This window comes from Micromys minutus, assembly GCF_963924665.1.
Source record: "Micromys minutus genome assembly, chromosome: 21".
Taxonomy (NCBI): domain Eukaryota; kingdom Metazoa; phylum Chordata; class Mammalia; order Rodentia; family Muridae; genus Micromys; species Micromys minutus.
This window is the reverse complement of record NC_137956.1, coordinates 21,328,082-21,349,990: the sequence shown is the minus strand read 5'-3', so window position 1 is coordinate 21,349,990 and position 21,909 is coordinate 21,328,082. Positions and strand designations below refer to the sequence as shown.

General features: G+C 39.0%; 2 protein-coding genes and 1 pseudogene across 6 annotated transcripts in view; 2 read left to right on the top strand and 1 right to left on the bottom strand.

Annotated features, from left to right (window-relative positions):
- SYNCRIP (synaptotagmin binding cytoplasmic RNA interacting protein) overlaps positions 1–3,983 on the top strand; it is a 53,591-nt gene extending 49,608 nt beyond the window's left edge. Inside the window, exon 13 of the transcript XR_013975470.1 lies at positions 3,893–3,983. The gene's annotated coding sequence lies outside the window, so the exon portion shown is untranslated. The remainder of the gene's footprint in view (positions 1–3,892) is intronic.
- SNX14 (sorting nexin 14) overlaps positions 1–21,909 on the top strand; it is a 73,670-nt gene that overhangs the window by 25,263 nt on the left and 26,498 nt on the right. For 3 of the 4 annotated variants that reach the window (XM_080934472.1, XM_080934471.1, XM_080934470.1), the window contains exons 2-9: positions 3,893–4,013; positions 6,009–6,085; positions 6,324–6,402; positions 9,845–9,888; positions 12,790–12,877; positions 16,131–16,215; positions 19,811–19,967; positions 21,710–21,785. In XM_080934472.1, coding sequence (XP_080790598.1) covers positions 3,909–4,013; positions 6,009–6,085; positions 6,324–6,402; positions 9,845–9,888; positions 12,790–12,877; positions 16,131–16,215; positions 19,811–19,967; positions 21,710–21,785 — 711 coding nt within the window. In that variant the 5' untranslated portion in view covers positions 3,893–3,908. Of the gene's footprint in view, positions 1–3,892; positions 4,014–6,008; positions 6,086–6,323; positions 6,403–9,844; positions 9,889–12,789; positions 12,878–16,130; positions 16,216–19,810; positions 19,968–21,709; positions 21,786–21,909 lie in introns of those variants that run through there. The other variant, XM_080934473.1, reaches the window with a different exon arrangement.
- Positions 10,061–12,046, bottom strand: LOC308434146 (large ribosomal subunit protein uL5-like; annotated as a pseudogene). The gene is made up of 3 exons: positions 11,562–12,046; positions 11,085–11,126; positions 10,061–10,075 (listed from the first exon to the last, which is right to left on the bottom strand). The product of its transcript is annotated as a large ribosomal subunit protein uL5-like (transcript).

Sequence of the window (21,909 nt, the reverse complement as noted above, 5' to 3'; positions counted from 1 at the left end):
ATATAAAATACCTTGGTGTCACTCTGACCAAACAAGGGAAACATCTGTATGACAAGAACTTCAAGCCTCTCAAGAAAAAAAAAATCAAAGAAGACCTCAGAAAATGGAGAGATCTCCCATGCTCGTGGATTAACAATAAAAATGACCATCCTACCAAAAGCAATCTACAGATTCAATGCAATCTCCATCAAAATTCCAACTCAATTCTTCAAAGACATGGAAAGAGCAATTCTCAATGTCAGATGGAAAAACAAAACCCAGAATATCAAAAACAATTATTTATTTATTTTTTATGATTTATTTATTTCATTTATGTGAGTACACTGTAGCTGTCCTCAGACACTCCAGGAGAGAGAATAGGATTCTATTCCAGATGGTTGTGAACCACCATGTGGCTGTGGGATTTGAACTCAGGACCTCTCCAGCCCCACGAAAATAATTCATAACAATAAAAGAACTTCTGGAGGAATCAACATCCCTGACCTATGATTTTCTTAAGACTTGTTTTTGTTTGTTTGTTTGTTTTTCCAAGACAGGGTTTCTCTATATAGTTATGGCTGTTCTGGAACTTATTTTGTAAACCAGCCTGGCATTGAACTCAAGATCCACCTGCCTCTGCCTCCTGAGGATTAAGGGCATGTGCCACTATGCCTGGCTTTCTTGGGGGATGGGAAACCGGAGTAGCCACTAGAAAGTCTCATGCTAGGGAAGCTAGAGGTTCCCAGGACCCAATGGGGATGACTTTAGCTGAAATATGCAACAAAGGGGAGAGAAAACCTGCAGAGACCACCTCCAGTAGGTAGGCACGGTCACCAGTTGAGGTATGAGGTCACCCAACCATTTCAAATTTGTTAACCCAGAAATGTTCCTGTCCTAAGAAAAGAGAGGGACCAAAAAAAAAAAAAAAAAAAAAAAAAGAACAAAGACTGAAGGAAAGGCCATCCAGAGACCCGCCTCCCCCACCCCCACCCCCATCCCCACAAACTTAGGGACCCATCCCATCTGTGGACACCAAACCCTAATATTGATGCCAAGAATCATTTGCTGACAGGAGCCTGGTTTGACTGTTCCCCAGAGGTTCTACCAGCACCTGACCAATACAGATGCAGATATTCACAGCCAACTATTGGACTGAGCCTGGGGACCCCAGTGGAAGAGCTAGGGGAAGGACTGAAGGAGCTGAAGGGCATTGCAACCCCATAGGAAGAACAATAATATCAACCAACCAGAGCTCCCAGAGACTACATCACCAACCAATGAGCACACATGGAGGGACCCATGGCTCCAGCTGCATTTGTAGCAGAGGATGGCATTGTCTGGCAACATGGGAGGGGAGGCCCTTGGTCTGATGGAGGCTTGATGCCCCGGAATGGGGGAGAGGTAGAACAGTCAGGTGGGTGAGTGGGAGGAAGAGCACCCTCATGAGGCAAAGGGGAGGGGGAGAAGGGAGATGGGATGGGCGATTTTTGGAGGGGTAACCAGGAAGGGTTACATTTGAAATGTAAACGAATAAATGATTTTAAAAAATGTTTTATTTTATTTCCTTTGTATTATTCAGAACTTGCTCTCTTTTAAAAATATTTTCTTTTTTCTTATCAAATACATATTTTTAATTGCTCTCTAGCTATATTTTTCATTTTTAATTTATAATTTGTGTGTATGTGTAGGTGTGTATGAAAAGTCACAGTACCTGTGTGGAGGTAGGCCTCCACATGGTTGTGTCATTAAGTGGCATGCTGAGCAGTCTTGCCGGCCCACTCGGGACTTTTTTGGTAATAGCTGACAGACACTCAGTTTGTATTAAGTTTGACCAAGAGAACACTGAATAGCAGAAAACTATCACCGTTAACTGGGCCTCAGAGAAACACAAAGCAGTACTGAGAATACTAAAATCTTGTACTGGGTATGATGGCATATACCTTTGATTTAAGCTTGTGGGAGACAGAGGCCCCGTGGATCTCTGATAGTTTGAGGCCACTGGTCTCACACATTTTTAAAGTTCAGCCTAAAAACCAAACTAAACCCAAATCCAGCTCCACCAGGCCAAACACCAAACTAAAACCACACCAACATCTTTGTTCTCCTGTGTCTTCTGTGACTTCATCCTTCCTCTCCTGTCCTCTGTGTGACATTCTCTTCTCACTGCTTTTTTATTTTTATTTTTTTTGAGGAGACAAAGCTGTCAGTTCTTAGAGCTTCAGAAAACTATTGAGGGGATAAACTGAATGTATTTCAGTTCACATAGTTCATTTTCTTATTTATCTCTTTGTAAAGAAAATGTATAATAGAGAGTAATTTGAAGTTACTATATGGAGTATCTTTTGTATGTCTAAATGCCAAGCTTCTAAATATGGAGTGATTTTTAGTTTTTATTCACTGTCATAAAATATTTCCTTAAATGTAAACATTCGTGCTAAAATTACTTTGAGGTGTTTTCACCCTTTGTTATTACTATTTCTGTCACCACTTGAGCCCAGGCTGTCTAAAGATGACTTCCATCTCCCAAATGCTGGCATCAGAGACATGTTAGAGATTAAGCCCAGTGCTTCTTTCTGTGTGTGATGCAAGCACTCTACTAACTGACCTCATCCTCAGGGAGATTACAAGAATCTTAATAAGTGTCTAGATTCCCACCAAGGACACATTTCCTCTGTAATCATGGTTTTTCTTGTTTGAATTTAATTTTTGGCATTATTGCTGCTCATTTCCTTGTTTGACTTTTTTTTTTTCCTTGTTCGACTTTTATACTTGTGAGACATTTTTTCTCGAAACTATCCATTTTTATAAAATAGCACACAAGGTTATTATTGGGAACAAGGTGGTAACACAGCTCCATGTTTTGCTGTTGTATGTGGGTGATCAGTTATTAATAGAAGCGATGTGATTGGTCACCTTGTATCTTGTGGCTTTTGGACTGGAGAGCTAACAGTAAAGCTTATGCTTTATACAGTTATTCACAATTACTAAACACACTGTGTGAGGGAATGGTATCTGCAATATCATGGCTGTTTTGAGACACGTTGTATGATACAATACCTAATTTGGCCACTTGCCTCTACAGATTCTTCTCAGGAGCCATATTTTAAAAAATCATTTTTTTTAGATTCCTTTATTTTGCTTTGTATGTGTGAGTATTTTGCCTGCATGCTTGATGTCTGTGGAGGCCAGAACCTCTTCTGATTCTGAGATCTGATTCTGAGGGCATCAGATCCCCTGGAACTGAAGTTACAGATGGTTGTCAACCATCATGTGGGTGCTGAGAATCAAACCTGGGTCCTCTGAAGAAGCAGCAAGTGTCCTAAACCTTTCCATTGTGGAAACTGTTCAGACCAGAGTCGTGCAAAGCCCTCAAGTTTGAATTCCTCCGTTTTCCCAGTTCCTCACTTCTCTTTCCTGTCCTCTTCTGCTGCTTTTCTCCATCCACTCACTAAGTTTTTCTATAGCTGCTGAGCTCTGTCGTAATACCAAACACATTCACATTATTACTGTCATTTTGTCGCTGTCCCTGCCACATCTCAGTTACTAGGGACAGTGGTAGTAACATCCTCATAGCCTAACACTTTCTAACAAAAAGTAGCCACTCAGGAACATTATTATTTATTTTAATGATAATAATTTTGGTGGAATGTGAGGAAGAATGGACTCAGACTACTTAAACATAACAACGTAGAAATGAAACTATGAAAGGTTGAACTTACTCTCCTATATTAAATGAAATTATATATTTGCTAATGCACATCTTATTTATATGATATCTAACATCTATTACAGAAAGTTAACCAATTAAGAAATTGATCTTGACTAATAGGTACTTAATAAATATTTGGTAGATCAATAAAGAAATAGCTTTTAATAGGTTTCTTTTGTTCTGATCATTTTTATTTTTTCTAAGGTATCTTCATGTCTTAATGATCTTCTGGTCTTTTGTTGCTGGAGTTGTGACATTCTACTGTTCATTAGGACCTGATTCCCTCTTACCAAATATATTCTTCACAATAAAATACAAACCCAAGGTAAAATTGTGGCTTTTAATTTTTAACTTAAACATGTTTAATTTATGTGTATAGGTGTATGTCTGTGAGCATACCTTGCAGTATTCTGTGCCCCTGGAGGCTGGAAGGGAGCGTCAGATCCCCTGGATCTGTCATCTACCCACTGTGGGTGCTGAGAACTGAACTTCAGTCCTTAGGAAAAACAGCCAGCTTACTTACTGCCAGTCCCTCTCTCCAGCCCTGTGAGTTTTATTCTTAAAAGTCAGTTTATGTGACTCTATGCTATTTAATATTTATTACTAAGAGCATTGTAAAGCAGTGTTTTTTAAAAATCTACTTAGTATCATTTTATAATGGACTATATGAAGTCCACAGAAAAAATTTTAAATGAGCATCATGTATATTTACCTATATAATGCATGTATAAATATATAGGTACTTATTTTAATTTGATTTTATTTTTTGGTGCTGAGGATTAAACTTGTGTTTAATCTCCCACTGAGCTGCACCTTTAGTCTTACTTTTAAGGTTTACTGTTCTAATAAGAATTGTAAAGGGGGGCTGGAGAGATGGCTCAGAGGTTAAGCACACTGACTGCTCTTCCAAAGGTCCAGAGTTCAAATCCCAGTAACCACATGGTGGCTCACAACCATCCTTAATGAGATCTTAACCAGATCTCTTTTGGTGTGTCTGAAGACAGCTACGGTATACTTAATATATAATAAATAAAAAAAGAGAATTGTAAAAGAAAAATAGTCTCCTCAGGAAGTTGTAGTTCACCCTGTGAGCTTGTCCCTTAGGTACATGTTCCACAAAAGCTGGTTAGAGAAGAGACCCTCCTTGGAAATCACCAACAGAATGGATTGTTGGACCTTATTCCCAGATTTTAGTTAGGAAGTTCTAGGCTAGTATTCTGTAAATAGTATTGTTAAAACCTTTTCAGGTAATTCCGAAGCACAGACATTTAAGGAATTCTGGGTTAAATAATTTAGCCCTTGACTTTCATGTGCAGATGTTAGGGTGAATGGGCACATGCAGAGGATTGAACCCAGTGCCTGTGCCAGAGCGAGAGTTCTACCACTAAGCTAACCTTTACCTCCAACTCTGCAAATCTCTTAAATGCATATGTACACCATAGAAAACAAAACTAATTAGGCAACTTGTTTAACAGAAACAATTTGTATTTTTGAAATTTAATAGTGGTAGTAATATATTAAATCTATCTCTGTAAGGCAAATTTCTGTCTGCAGGTCAGGATTGAATGAGATATTCATTGATGGAGCTTGGGGCCTTGCACCGGCTGTTTTCCCAGCCCCTAGTGGCTGTTTTTAAGTCATGAATTATGGTTCTTTGAGTTGATACAGTCCTTCATTTTAAATTTGTGGTATGTTCTGCAGAGGAACACAACTCTGGCCAGATTTGGTCAGCAGGGCCTTAGGATCACCTGTCTTCCCCCTCATTGAAGCTAAGCTTTGGAAGAAATGGAAAATAATGTCTTTTCCTTGTGTTTTTGCAATACATGACACAGTAGATAGGGTGTGTTTTTTTTTTTTTTTTTAAGTGCTCATGCCATTTGACTTTAGTTTTAAGTGAGAAAGGTGGTTTTCTTGTTTTATTTTGTTAAATACAGGGTCTCATGGGACTTAAATTCTAGATCCTCCTGCCTCAGCATCCTGAGAGTTAAAATTATAGGCATGTACCTCCATGCCTGCTGAGAGAGCTGTTGTTTTTGGAACCCAGTCTTTTGTTTTTCCCCTTCTACTGGTGGGAGTCACTGAACTAACATTGGTCATGTTAGATATTTCTCTTCTACCAAAGCATGGAGCCACACCTGGTGTAACCTGTAGAGCAGTCTATTAGGTATTTTGCATCCAGTCCCAAAATTCAGAAGGTACTTATTATAACTAAGAGTTTCAGTGCTTGCATGAAGTGTGACAAAGCTGCTGAAAACCTGATTTCCTGTGGTAGAGATATTATGGGAACTAAACGTCAGTCTCTTTTCTTTCATCTTTTTAGCAATTAGGACTGCAAGAGTTATTTCCACAAGGACATAGCTGTGCTGTTTGTGGCAAAGTGAAATGTAAAAGACATAGGTAAGTTACACTCTTACTTTTTAATTGTGCACATGGGTTTTGTGTGGGTGTGTGGTCATGGCAAATGTTGGGAGGTCAGAGGACAACGTGTGCAGTTGGTTTTCTCCTTTCCCTTTTATTTGGGTTCTGGAAATCAAGCTCAACTGATTGGGCTTGTAAGGCAAGTGCTTTTACCTAAAGCTTACATTTTATTATCATGTATTTTATTAAAGTGATTTAGTTATTTGATTTACTTTAGGCCTTCCTTGCTACTTGAAAACTATCAGCCCTGGCTAGACTTGAAAGTTTCTTCCAAGGTTGATGCCTCTCTCTCAGAGGTAAGTAATTTAATTAATAGTGCCAAATATGTGTTTCTTAAGAATGGGACTGTTGGGGGCTGGAGAGATGGCTCAGTGGTTAAGAGCACTGACTGTTCTCCCTGAGGTCCTGAGTTCAAGTCCCAGCAACCATATGATGGCTCACAACCAACTGTAATGGGATACCCTCTTCTTGTGTCTGAAGACAGCAGCTGTAGATTGTCCCGAAGCTGTTTGTATTTTAGTGTTAATTCCACTTCCCCCAGAAGGGCTGCCTAGTCAGGAGACTCCAACTGAACCTTCCCATTTTAATTAGTAAAATAAAAGAAAGCCAGTGACTGGGCGGGGTGAGGGAGTGGAGAGAAGGGAGGTCTAAGAAGTCAAAAGAGGTGAGAGGTAGGAGAGGCGGAGGAAGTGATAGAAACGAGTGGGAAGGTAGCTGCAAGGACCAGCTAGACCCAGGTGGGATTGATTGGTGTTAAATAGCTATGAACATTAAGGATCTTATAGGTCTATGAGAGTTGAATATATAAAACTGTATAGTTGAATATATAAAGCTATTTTATATATTCTGTTTGTGTTGGGATTTTGGGGAACAGAAATACCCCGGGACAGAGGCGGAGAACAGTTGGTAGAAAACCGCCAAGGGAAGGGAGTTTCGAGGACAAGTTGGGCCATGGTGGCTCAGACTGGGCGCCAGAGGTTCTCGCGGCTCTGAACTAAAACCAGGCCTGAGGCGTGAGACCTCAGGGCCGGTAAAGTGATAAACCAATTTTTATTTTTTAATATTTACTGCCACAGGTGGTGCCCTGTACTGCAACAAGCAACAGTGTGTACTCATAAAATAAATAAAATCTTTAAAAAAAAAAAGAAGGAAAGAAAGAATGGGACCGTGTTCTGAGAACCATAGGCAGCTTTGTTCCTGAGAGAGCATCACAGCATGAGCTTGTGCAGACTTAGATGCTGACTTCAATCATTGAATGGGGCTTCTTGATGCAGTCAGGGGATGTACAAATATGAATTCTCTGAAGCTGCTTCTGGCCCAACATGGCATATTTCTTGTTTTACACAAAATTGTTCTTTTTCTTTTAATAAATAGGAGTAAACTCTAAAATTAAAAGAACAGTGTTGTTCTAATTTAACTTATGCTGCTGTGTTCTGACAAAATAGCTTGGGAGAGGAAAGGATTTACTTAGCTTACAATTTCATGTTCTGGTCCATTATTGCAGGAAAGTCAGGGCAGAAACTTAAAGCATCGCGTCAGAGACGAGCAGAGCGAGAGTATTGAGTGGGCCCTTGCTTTCCTGCTCCCACCTAGATGTTTCCTCCTTTACACGACTCTAAACTAATTAGCTTTCTGTGTAATCCAACACACAGCTGTCACTGCTCAACTGCCTGTGTGGCCCCAAGTCTGTTGCTGAAAAAAGTGAGACACCGTACTCCTTGACTAGAAAATGGTGTTGTCCATCATGGCCTGGGTTTTCCCACATCAATTATCATTTAAGATGTGTGTGTGTGTGTGTGTGTGTGTGTGTGTGTGTGTGTATTAAATAAATGTAGACACACATTTATTTAATTTTAAAATGATTTATTTATTTATTTTATTTATATAAATACACTCTAGTTGTTTTCAGACACACCAGAAGAGGGCACCAGAGCTCATTACAGATGGTTGTGATCCACCATGTGGTTGCTGGGATTTGAACTCGGGACCTCTAGAAGAAGAGTCAGTGCTCTTAACCACTGAGCCATCTCTCCAGCCCATACACACATATGTATATGAATACATATGTATATATTACATACATATACACACACTCATAAATAAAAAAATAAATACAGCCTGATGTTCATAACTTTTATTTGAGACTTTATTCCCAGTTAATTCTGGGTTATGAAGTTGACAGTCAAAACTAACCAGTGCAGATCCCAACCTATAAAAATATATAAACATATACTATAAAATGTAGTATGCCATAGATTAAAAAGTATGACATGACATAGTAAATTCACAAACTTGTAACATACTTATTATCATGTTTCATATACTGTGCATAATTGTATGTCCCATAGATTGTTGTAATTGGCAGCACAGTCATTTATACCTGAACGCCACAAACAAGCTAGCAAACACTGTCCTATAAAAGCTATGACCCTCCCCAACCCCCAGGAGGTAGGAACATTTATAGCCTTATGGGCCCATTGTTAAATATGCCGTCTATGTTGACTGAAATATTATTTGGTTTATGATTCCATATACAAATAAAAAATGTTGAATACAAATAAAAAATTTTCAGATACTTTTATGGGAAAATGTATTCATGATCTATCTTATTAAAGCAGGCATAGTGGTGCATTCCTGTAGTTCCAGCACTTGGGAAGCCTAGGCAGCAGGATCATGAGTTTAAGGCCTGCCAGGAGACATTGTAAGTTCTAGGCTAGCCTGAGTTACAGAACCTGTCTTAAGCAACAAAAAAAAAAAACCAAACAACACACACACATACACACACACACACACACACACACACACACACACACACACACCCCACATCTTAATGTGTATTACCTAATGACTTCTTGGCTAGATAATTATTATAAAATAAGTACCTTGAATACTAAACTATTCCAAATTACACTTAAATCTCAAATTTACATAGACATTTCAGTCAAGAGAATTATTTGTTTATTTAGTTCTGCAAGAACATGTGTCATTATGATAGGGGCAATAACTATTTGAAAAGAAATACTGAACTCTTATAGGCAGGTATCTTAATGAATTATAACACTAGTTTTGACACTTAACTGGAGTGTAGAACAGGGAGTTGGGTAATGGTCACTAGAAAGTTCATGACCTATTCTAGTCACTTTTTAAATTTTGATTTCTTCCGTATTTATTTATTGTTTTAAAGGACATATCTTTCTTTCTATCTAATATATCAGTCAAGTCTTTAAAGGTGGGGAGTGGGGTTGTCTCACTCTAAGCAATGGGTTTGGAGTCACATAGGCAGTGACAGAAGATAAGCACTGCCCTACACTGAATGCTAATTAGTTTAAGGATAGCACCTGGCAGCGGAACACTGCAACGGAACCCTGCTTTATGGTTCGTTTTCTCAGTTTGTATGTATTGCTGTCTAAATGGAAGCTGCAACAATTTTGTGGCTTCTTAGGCTTTTTCTGTTTCTTTGACTTGCTAATTTAAAACTACAGTCCAGAGCCTGGGATGGGATTTGGTGGTATATCTGTAGAACATGTGCAAGAGCCTGGGTTCCATCCTTAGCATTGGGGACATTTTTATCATGCTGTCAGTATTGCAGATGTTCCTATTGATACTCACAACTATGTAAAAGTGACATAAACAATTGTCAATATTGGGTTTAATGAAGTTGGTTGTGCTAATATATATCACTTAGTAGTACAGTGTATTATCCTATAGTTATATTTCTTTAAACATTTTCTTGTGCAGGTACTTGAATTAGTGTTGGAAAACTTTGTCTATCCATGGTACAGGTATGTTTCTATTTTCCATAAAAGCCCCATCCCCCCTCTTATTGTGATAAGAGCTAAGCATTAAGCTAAGCATCATTATTGCAAAATAAGTACCTCAAATATTAGGCTATTCCAAATTAACCTAAATCTCAAAGTTGCATAGACATTTCAGTCAAGAAAATTATTTATTTAGTTAGTTCTGCAAGTTCTGCAAGAACAAGTGTCTTTATGATAGGGGAATAACCATTTGCAAGGAAATACTGAATTCTAATAGGCATTTTCAGTGCAAATCAGGATTTCTCAGTGGCACTTTTGGCCAAATCTTTTTTTATGGAGAAATATAATATTGGATATTTAGCTGTGTCTTGAACTATAAATACCGGTAGTACACTTTCTTTCAATTTGACTACCAAAGATGTAATTGGTTTCAGTTACGCATCGTTGGTGCACTAGGCAGAGTGAAGAAGCCTGTGTCACCGTGCAGAGAGAGGCAGAGAAAGGAGGAGCTCGAGTGTGGGGCCAGCCTGGCCTACAGAAGGAGACCTTCACTCCAGCAAACACTTTCTAATACAGCTTTCACAGGGGCTGCAGAAATAACTGTTCATAAAGTTCTTGCCAAAAAAAGGTTGACCAGTGATCTCTATGTGCATGTGTGAACAAACGCCTGAACTGTAATTGCACATACAAGCAGGTACACATACACGGACTGGGTTCTCTCTCTCTCTCTCTCTCTCTCTCTCTCTCTCTCTCTTTCTCTCTCCTTTTTTTTTTTAATCTTTTTTTACAGTCCAGATTTTACCTCCTTCCCAGTCCACCCTCTGCTTGTTCCACATCCCATACCTCCTCTCCGAAATCTCCACAAGGAAGTCCCCCCACCTTTTGTCTCCTGAGGTTGCCTGTTTCCATTCATTCTGCTAACTAACCCTCAGGGCTTCAGTCCTGTTCCCCCAACAATACTCTCCCTCCCTCTCCCCTCTTGTGATTGTTTTCTTCTTCCTCCCCAGTGGGCCTGAGGCATCCTCACTTGGGCTCTTTGGCTTGTTAACCTTCTTTAGTTCTGTGGATTGTGTCCTGGGTCTTCTGTACTTTTTTGGGCTAATATCTCCTTATTAGTGAGTACACACCATGCATGTCCTTTTGGGTCTTCTCACTCAGGATGCTGTTTTCTAGTTCCATCCATTTGCCTGCAAAACTGAGGATGTCCTCGTTCTTTGTACCTGAGTATGGTGTTGTTTCTTGACCGACATAGAAAACACTTTCTATAAAAGGAAAAAAGTGAGATTCTCATTTAGAGTCAGGCATCCACATTATGTCATTTGATAAATGCATGTTTCTTTAAGCATTGTGTAGATGTATATCCTACAGTGTAATATCTACTGATGTGCCCCACTTTCACAATGATCCAGTTATGTTTTGTATTTTCTAATTTTTTAAAAACATTCTTCTTGAGTTCATCCACAGTGTGTTAAGACTAAGTTAATGGTTTCACTTTTACTTAATCGCGCATGTGCCAGACACAGTCTGTATAAAGGTCCGAGGACAACCTCCCAGAGTCGGTTCTCTCTTCTTGCCCACCGTCTAAACTGCAGGGGCTCATGCCCTCCCTTACCCAATGAGTGGCCTCACTAGATCTGGGTTGTTTGTTTGTTTGTTTGTTTTACACTTGATTTTTTTTTTTCCTGAGAAAATGTTACTGGTCTTTTGGATAAAATGTATTTGCCAGGAAGGATGGACCCATCATACTAATGCTGGAACCAGCACATGGCCTCCTCTTTGCTGCGTCTGTGTTTGGCTCCAGTGCAGTTTGTTCTTGTCTGCGATGGTGAAACCTGGCCTACCCAGCACCACATAGAAATGCAGGCCATAGATGCCAATGCTTGGGTCATATTTGATGTCCAGGTTGGTGTGTTCCTGAATCAAAAAGCCGAAGCTCCCAGTATCTTTTTCCCACAGTTAATAGTCTCCCACCTTCAGGCTTCTGTCCAGAATCTCCTCTGCTTTGGCTCCACGGACTGTGCAGTGAACAGCATTCTTTTCATTTCTCCAGAAGCCAAATGGCCTGTGGGCTGCTCCAACACCTTGGCTGCCCGCGCGTCAGTCTGTCTCTGCTTTCCCCGACACCAATGTTGAGGCAGAGCTTGCGGATGGGGTTCTCCTTTTCACCCTGATCTTGTGCCATGGTGGAGAACAGGAAGAGAGTGTGGAATTTCCGCCCCCCCATTTGATTGTTTTAAATGTGGAGTATTTGTAATTTCCACAAAGCTGCTGCTGAAATCTTTATAAAATGAATCTTTTTCTAAAGAAGACGAAATCTTTTGTTGCCAAAGTGAGACTTCTTAGACATAAGTCTGCTGTATCTCTAAAGGACATGTTTTCTTCTCAGTAGCTACTGATGCTGTAATAGCGGAACCCCGATTGGCAGGAGGCGCGGTGGACATGTTTATTTTCCTTACTCTGCTTAGAGATGTGACAGCTCCATCTTCTAGTCAGGATGTAGCCTTTATTTCCACTGGTCTTTCTTGCTTTTGATGAAGAAAATGCTGCACTTCCTGTAGGGACAGTAAGATTTCAGGAAAACTAGCTGGAAATTTTCAGGAAAATTAACACTTTTAATCTTAGCATTCAGGAGGTGGAGGCAGGCAGATTTCTGAGATTGAGGACAACATGGTCTATAGAGCAAGTTTCAGGATAGTCAGAGCTACACACAGAAAACCTGTTTGGACCACAAACAGAACAAACAAAATGTTTGCAGGCTGGGTATGTAGCTCAGTGGTAGTCTTTGCCCCCCCCCCCAAAAAAAAAGTAAAAAGAAAAAAAGAATAGCGTAAATAAATTTTTAAAAAAGGGAACTTATTGGTTTCAACAAGGTGAAGCTGCATTTCTCAGAACGTCTGAATGTTTGCTTTGTTTCCTCACTTGAAGGGATGTGACAGATGACGAGTCCTTTGTTGATGAGCTAAGGATCACTTTACGGTTTTTCGCATCTGTCTTAGTGCGAAGAATTCACAAGGTACATATGCTTCTAATGAGGAATTTGGAGTTTTATCATTATGGCGATCTTGTTTTTTCTCCTGTAGTAGATGTATTTTTTCATTTTTTTTTTTATTAAATGTTGACCAATCACCGTTGTCCCATTCCATTGAGCACTTGGTTTCCTTTAATACTTGTTTGTTTGTTTTTTAATTTGAGGAATTTAAAAATTAAAAAACGGGCTGGAGAGATGGCTCAGTGGTTAAGAGCACTGTCTGCTCTTCTAGAGGACCTGAGTTCAATTTCCAGCAACCACATGGTGGCTCACGACCATCTGTAATGAAATCTGATGCCCTCTTTTGATATGTCTGAAGACAGCTACATAGCACTCATATAAATAAAAATTAATAAAAATAATTAAAGTAACTCACAGTAAAATATTTATTGCACTTTATGGGATAATTGTAAAGTTCTAAATAAAAATAACCAAAAAGAAAAACTGGTATCTAATGATTGATTATTGGTGATTAATACAGCTAATTACATAGCCATGAAAAATCACTATGTAGAATAATATATATATTTACAAAGGAAATACTTACTTTAAATAGCAAACAGAAGATGCTGGAAAACAATATGTGTCATAGTTTTTATTTTCAGAAGAATAAAAAAAGCTCACAAATTAAGCCTGGTTAAGGACTTAACTTATCCCTGCCACAGTTGGTGCTGGCTGTAATGGTGTGAGGATGCTAAGTCCTGGGTCTTTCCATTTGCTTTTCATTTGCCTTAATTGTGTGTGTGTTCTCTTACATTTATTTGTTGTCTCCAATTTGGGATCTTCCTACCTCATCCTCCTAAATGTTGGGATTATGCATCTTCATGCCTGGCACGTTCTTGATTAAAACAAAGCTAATAGATATTCATCATGTTTTTAAAAATAGTTCTAGCACAACTGTTTCATAATACACTAAATGTGATGAATTGTTCATTAAGAAAAACAATATGATTGAGCTGAGGAGGTGGCTCAACAAGTAACATTTTGCTATGTGAGATGAGGCCTGCATTGAAATTTCCAGCATCTATATAGAAGCGGGTTGACACAGCATGTGTCTTTAAGGTAGTGCTGGGTGAGGGGCACATGAGATCCCTGGGGTGTGGGCCAGCCATCCTAGCCAAAGATGGTGAGCACTCGGTTCCCTGAGAGATACTGTTCCAAAAATTAGATGAAGCATGGGAGTGTCAGTCTCCTGCCTCTACCTGTACATACACACACACACACACACACACAAGGGAAGAGGAAAGGGAGAGATCAGATGATTGATGGTAACTCATTTAAATAACAACTTTAAATAAATTATTCTTCAAATGATTTAATTGGTAGTATTAGTAGAACTAATGTGTTAGGCTTTGACCCAGCCTAGAGATTCTACAAGAGTAGTACCTTGTATTTGCAGTATAATATTTACTCACACAAGCACATACATAGGTTCCTTTTTCTTCTGTCTTCTTCTTGCCTTGTTTTGAAAGAAGGTCTTACTATACAGCCCAGGTTGGTCTCAAACTTGCAGCCCTCCTGCCTCAGCCTCTACAGTGCTGAGATTATAGATGTGCACTAACTAACCATTGTACTCTATTGTTTGATAACAGTTTTATTGATACATATAGGACATATATTTTATCCATTTAAAGTCTAGCATTCATTGGCTTCTCATAGTATTTAAAACATTCTGCATATATTGCTTATACAATCAATTTCAAAATATTTTTGTTATCCGAAAAGAGACCTTGTACCTGTTCACCATAGTCCCCCATTTGCTCACATCACCAACCATTGTTCTGTTTCCTGCCTCTGTGTCTCTGGATATTTGATGTATATGAAATCATTTAATACATGGCCTTTTGGGACATTTCATTCTCTTAGCATAATGCTTTCTAGATTCATTTATATTGTCATATTGTGGCATATATCTGCACTTCAGTTTTTTTTTTTAAAGATTTATTTATTTAATGTATGTAAGTACACTGTAGCTGGTAGACACATCAGAAGAGGGCATTGGATCCCATTACAGATGGTTGTGAGCCACCATGTGGTTGCTGGGAATTGAACTCAGGACCTCTGGAAGCACAGTCAGTGCTCTTAACTGCTGAGCCATCTCTCCAGCCCTGCACTTCAGTTTTTGATGGCTGGATAGACCACAATTCATTATTTTTCAGTTGATATATACTGATTTATTTTCAACATAAGTCTCATGAAGATTTATTTTTTGATAGCTATATATTCATTAATTATGAGTCTGTGTTTAAGAGTATAATTAACTGCTCTGTGAGATAGAGCACTCTGTTTTATCCTTCAAAGGAGTTAGCTGTCAGAATGTTTTCCAAAGTGGCAGTAGCATTGTGTGCCACATCTGTGTGTGAACATGCTCTTTCACTTCCTTGTCAGTCACCACACTCTTTTGTTACTCATACTCTTCTTTGAGGTAGGTTCTCCCTAATTGTTCCAAGTTAGTCTTAGACTTGTAGATCTTAGCCTCTCCCTCCTGGGATGACTGTCCCTCGTGGTCACACCCTTTCCACCACTGTAGGTACCTGCCTAGCCTTGGGTGAGTGAATGGTGCTTTGTAACTGGTCTGCAGGCTCTTGATGCCAGGGATGTGAGCATCCTTCCATTTGCTTATTTGCTTATTTCTTTAAAGAAATGTCCATTCAAATCTTTTGCCTCCTAGTATTTATTTTATTTTAGGTAGACACTGTCTTATTAGGGTTTTACTGCTGTGAACAGACATCATGACCAGTGCAAGTCTTAGAAAGGACAACATTTAAATGGGGCTGCCTTACAGGCTCAGAGGTTCGGTCTAGTATCATCAGGGTGGTAGCAGGACAGCACCAGGCAGGCATGGTGCAGGAGGAGCTGAGAGTTCTACATCTTCATCTGAAGGCTGCTGGCAGAATACTGACTCCCAGGCAGCCAGGACAAGAGTCAGGGCCACACCTATTCCAACAAGGCCACATCTCCCAACAGTGCCATTCCCTGGGCCAAGCATATGCAAACCATCACACACTTTAAGATTGTGTATATTTTGTGATACAGATGATGTTAGGGTATATCAGTGTGATGTGTGTGTGTGTGTGATGAGAGCAGTTTTGAAGTCTATAGTCTGTTACTATATATTCTTACCAATTATACCCCACTCCACTGTTCTTCATTCTTGTCCTTTTTAGCTCCATTGTAGTACTGTTCTTGCCATTCCAATTTAGTATTTTTAAAGTTTTATTTTTGTTCATTTTTCTAGGTGGATATTCCATCTATTATAACCAAGAAACTATTGAAAGCAGCAATGAAACACATCGAGGTGATTGTTAAAGCAAGACAGAAAGGTAATACCGTTTTCTATAGTAGTTGAAGTAATTTTGTTTATACATCAGCTTTCATTTAAAAATATATATGTGAGTACTGACACACGAACTGATGCTGTTCACAGAGATGTGAGTACTGACACACTTACTGATGCTGTTTGTAGAGATGTGAGTACTGACACACTTATGCTGTTCACAGAGATGTGAGTACTGACACACTTACTGATGCTGTTCACAGAGATGTGAGTACTGACACACTTATGCTGTTCACAGAGATGTGAGTACTGGCACACTTACTGATGCTGTTCACAGGGATGTGAGTACTGACACACTTACTGATGCTGTTCACAGGGATGTGAGTACTGACACACTTACTGATGCTGTTCACAGAGATGTGAGTACTGACACACTTATGCTGTTCACAGAGATGTGAGTACTGACACACTTACTGATGCTGTTCAGAGTCTTTGAGAACAGCTTTAAAAAGAAAACGACCCAGTTTTCCTTTGCATGATGGCCTGCTCTAACTGCTCATGTCCCTTCCCTGGTTCTATGATTTCTGCAATTTCACACTGTTCTAGGTCATCCTCTGTCACTACCACGTGTCATGGCTGTTTCTCCATCTCACAGTTCTGTTAATTCCCTGCCTCCCCTTTCAAAGTTACTGTAGCCGTTTGTTGATGGGATTTACACTGAGCCTGTTAATTAAGTGTTTTCTCATTGAAAGAGAAAATGTTGACTAAGGACTTTCCTAGCTCTAAAATCAAGCTAAAAACATTCCCTGTAACAGTTCCTTTCTGGGGCTGGAGAGATGGCTCTGTGGCTAAGAGCACTGATTGCTTTTCCAGAAGTCCTGAGTTCAATTCCTGTAATGGAATTCAATGTTCTCTTCTGGTGTGCTTGACTGAAGAAAGCAACAGCGTGCTCACAGTAAATAAACAAACAAACCAGCTCTGCTCTTTGTACTTGCCTCTGTGTGAGCCTGAAGTTTTCAGTATTCAGTATTCTTCATCAGTGCTCTCGGAAATGAACTATGAAGAATGCCGTTCTGCATAGGTTACTGTATAGAAAAGATGCTGTGCTTGTATTTCTTTGGTATTTGTGTTTCACTTCTGAAAGCTTGTGTGAATGAAAGCTCTGAGAGTTCCTGCAACGGAGAAACAGCTTGAAGTGCGCCCTTCTTTGAGCACAGTCATTTATCCATCCCTCACAATCTCAATATAACTAGCGCCTATTTTGTGAAACTGTGCTGTAAATAGATTTGAGATTAAATTAAATAAAACTATTAAATTAGCATTTAAAAATATTCTATGTTCTTGCATCAGGTAAGAATTATCCCCTGGGAGCTGGGTGTTGTAGTATACACTTAAAATTTTGACACCCAGAAGGTTAAAGCAGGGGGATCAAGTTAAGTTCTCATTAGCCATGTTCGGTGGCTTACCACCTGCAGTCTGGCACTAGAAGCTCCAAGGTCCTATTCTGGACTCTGTAGGCATCTATACTCATGTGCAAATACCCACACACAAACACATTCATATACACCAAACTTTAAAATAATAAAAATAAATATGTTTAAAAAAAGAATTTTATCAAGAGAGATTGCTTAGAGGTTAAGAACACTGGCTGTTCTCCAGAGATACTAGGTTTGATTCCAAGCAGCCACAGAGTCATCTGTAACTTTAATCCCAGGGTATCCAGTGCTTCCTTCTGGCCTCTTTGGGCACCAGCACATAAGTAAAAATTACCTTTAAAACATATTTAAATGAATGAGCTTAAAAGATTTTACATCTATATAATGTAATTGATTTATTTAATTGGTTTAATTGGCTGCAGGGTCTGCTGTGGCTCAGGCTGGGTTTGAACTTGCTATGTAGCCAGTGCTGTCAGCCTCAGAGTCACTTGCCTTTACCTCCCATGCATTGCAAGTACCAGTGTGCATCGCCATGCCTGACTAAAGAGTGCATGAAAATCTCTGTCTTTTCACTGGAGAAAAATATACAAGAGGTGACATCTGTGTTGCAGTTTTGTAAGAGTACATTACTGTCAGAAGAAACATAGCACAAAGTGTAATAGGCTTGACATTTTCTTCGTGTCAAGACAGTCAGAATCAAGTCTATTTCAGACCGGTTTCTTTTTTGTTGTTGTTGTTTTTTAAATAGGCCAACTTTGTACTTGACTAGACATGTCTTACCTTCTATAACATTCAGTAGCTTTTTAATATCACATCAAATATATTCTATTTAAATATCTTGATTATTTGTAGTCAGTCTCACAGCAACATAATTAATTTTTTCACTTCATCAAAAATGTGTAATAAATTATTTTTTTCAACCAAAGACCTTACCCTAGCACGATAAAGTTTAACATATGGAAACAAATGCTTCTCCTATTTTTCTGAATAATACATTTCAGAAAGCCATATAACATTCTTCAATATCACAGTGCTAATTGCACAACAAGAAAGCTAGATTTGTCTTCTTCTGTCTTACTCAGACTCCCCTCAAACATTCTAACTCTCCTCCAGAGGTTACAGACAGACTGGGTTTCTCTCTCTCTCTCTCCCTCCCTCCCTCCCTCCCTCCCTCCCTCCCTCCCTCCCTCTCTCTCTCTCTCTCGCTCTCTCTCTTTCTTTCTAAGATTTATTTTTATTTATGTGAGTTCACTGTAGCTGTCTTCAGACACACCAGAAGAGGGCATCAGATCCCATTACAGATGGTTGTGAGCCACCCAGTGGTTGCTGGGACTTGAACTCATGATCTCTGGCAGAGCAGTCAGTGCTCCTAACCACTGAGCCATCTCTGCAGCCTTTTCCTTCATCTTTTCAATGCTTACTTTTGGTTACCCAATTACCTCTCTTGTATACTGTGATCTAGCTAAAAAATGGAACACATAGCTGAAGAAGCCACTTCCTCCCATACTCTTAGCAGTTGTCTGGATGATACTGATATAAAAACAGGGAAGAATAACTCTTGTGTCTGCTAGGATACATTTTCTAAAGTTCCCCTTGCCTCACTTAAGTCATTTGTTAGTATGTAATGTAGAAGTCCTGAGTTTAAATTCTTATTGGCTCAGGGAAAGAGACTTGGAAAATGAGTTTATTCCAAAGTAAGGGTCTTAGTCAGTGTTCTGTTGCTGTGAAGAGACACTAGGATCTCAGCATCTTACAAAGGAAGACATTTTATTGGGATTGGCTCTCGGTTTCAGAGGCTTGGTTTGCTGCTATCATGGCAGGAAGCATGGTGGCTGATAGGCAGACACGGTGCTGGAGAAGTAGCTGAGCAGTGTACATCTGGATTGACGTGGAGCAGGCAGAGAGACAACCTTAAAGCCCCTCGCAGAGATAGTTCTCACAACCCTGTCAAGTATCACCACTCCCTAATGAACAAACCTTTAAATTTATGAGCCTATGGGGGCATCCCTATCCAAACCACCACCACAAGAAAGTTCATGGAAGAGGAGAAATTCTTCCTTTATGTCTTATTTCTGAAAAAGTTTCCATTTCTATTCAGAAAACAGGGGCTTGGAGAGGAATGAGGTTACATGTTCTATATGCTAATGGAAATAAAGTAATTTAATATATCATAACTCATTAAATAATTTTTATTTTTATTTACAGTAAAAAACACAGAGTATTTACAACAAGCTGCTTTAGAAGAATATGGTCCAGAACTTCATGTGGCTTTGAGAAGTCGAAGAGATGAATTACAGTATTTAAGGAAACTTACTGAGTTACTTTTTCCTTATATTTTGCCTCCTAAAGCAACAGACTGCAGGTATAAATGCACTAGAAAATATCATAGTATTTGTATATGTATATAATGAATGTATATATATGATATACTATATGTATATTACTGTTTTATTGTAATAAAGCTTCACTAAAACTTAGTACAAATTTATGGCATGAATAGTTTTTCACTTGAGAATAAGTTGGTCACATGTTAAAATGCCAGTTTAGGTGCTGAGTATTTGAAGTGTGCTGTATGGCCTTAGAATTTGTTTTTAAAACTGATCTTAGAAATCAAAGATAAATGAATGCAATTAATTTTATTTGAAATCCTTCTGCTTTATTTTCTTAATGTTTCTTTTTAAAGATGTGCACACTATGCTTGTTACAGACAGAAAGACTTTGAGCAAACTCTGCAGACGTTTGGGGTTCAAGTTGCCCTGTTGGAAAGAATAATTAGGGGTCTGTTCCTCCGTTCCCCCTTCTTCTAGAGAAGTATATGTGGGTTTGCCCATAAGTTACCTCATTACCATTACCCTGATAGTTCTTAGAGGGAAAACTTGTGGCTCATTCTTTCCTCTCTCTCCTCTGTTCCTTCTGCTCTACTCTACCCGTCCAGTATCTACTGTGTTCCTTTCAGCTCATCAGACAGGGTCACACTGTGCAGAGCTCCCTGCCTGCTTGGTCTCCCATGTTAGGACTGTAGGCCTGTGCCACCACATGCAGCTCAGTGATGTACTTGGAGTCACTAGATGATAAAGAAATGCATATTGATAGAGGTGTTTTAGTGTTTGCATCAAGCTGTCTTTAGCTGGATGTGCCTCCTGTAATCTTATCTATGTAGGTGCCTGAACAGAGTAGAAATTTGAAAATCCATCTTGGGGAACTTACTGAACTCCTTGATCATAAAGTCTAATTTATATTATTAATTAAAATATTCCTAGTCCTAGGGAGCATGCTGTTGAATATACTACCTATAAACAGTTTCTTGGTGTGTGTTGTTAAAGAGCAAACCTGGGACCTTGTATATGCTAGTGAGTCTCTCAACTCCATCTCCTGCCTGTAAACATGAATTTATAAATGTTTCAAAGATTCTAGAAGAACCAGTGTTCTGATGCCTTCCTACTTTGTCCCTCTTGAAAGAAGGCACTCGTTTCTTTTAACAATAGTCACTTTTAGCAGATGAAGGACACAAGTCCAAGTGTCTGATGCTGCAGCAGCAGATCATCTAGACACTTGTTGAAAACGCAGAGTCATGTGGCCCATCCTTGTCCTACTGAATTTTAAGCTGAGTGTTTTGGATCGGTAGGTGTGTAGGTTGAGGGGAGAATACTAAGAAATCCTGTCAGACAACTGCTCTTCCACTGAATTATATTCCCAGCCCCATAATTTTCTACTTTCTTTCTTCTCTTTTTTCTCTCCTTCCATCCTTCTTTATTTCTTTCCTTCTTTTCTTCCTTTCTTCATTCCTTCCTTCCTTTTCTTTCTTTCTTCTTTTCATCTGTCCATTCATCTATCTGTCTGTCTGTCTCTATGTACGTACATATATACCTACCTACCTACTTACCTACCTACCTACCTACCTACAGGGTTTCATAGTACAGCCCTATAGCTGGCCTAGAACTAAGATACAGTTGCTTCTGCTTCCCCAGTGCTGGGATTAAAGACATGTGCTACATGTTCAGCCTATAATTTCATTTTAATATGGTCTTTATTTAGTTCAGAATTACTTGAAAATAAGGAACTAGTATAAATCACTAAATATAGAATTATTACTTCTATTTCCAGATCCCTGACATTACTTATAAGAGAGATTCTATCTGGTTCTGTGTTCCTTCCTTCTTTGGATTTCCTAGCTGATCCAGTAAGATTAACTTTTTCTTTTATTTTTTATAAAATACACTTGAATTACTATTTAATTATTTTGTGTGTATAGTACAGTGTTTTGAAACACATGTTTGAGTGACCATCAACATCACCTTTCAAAA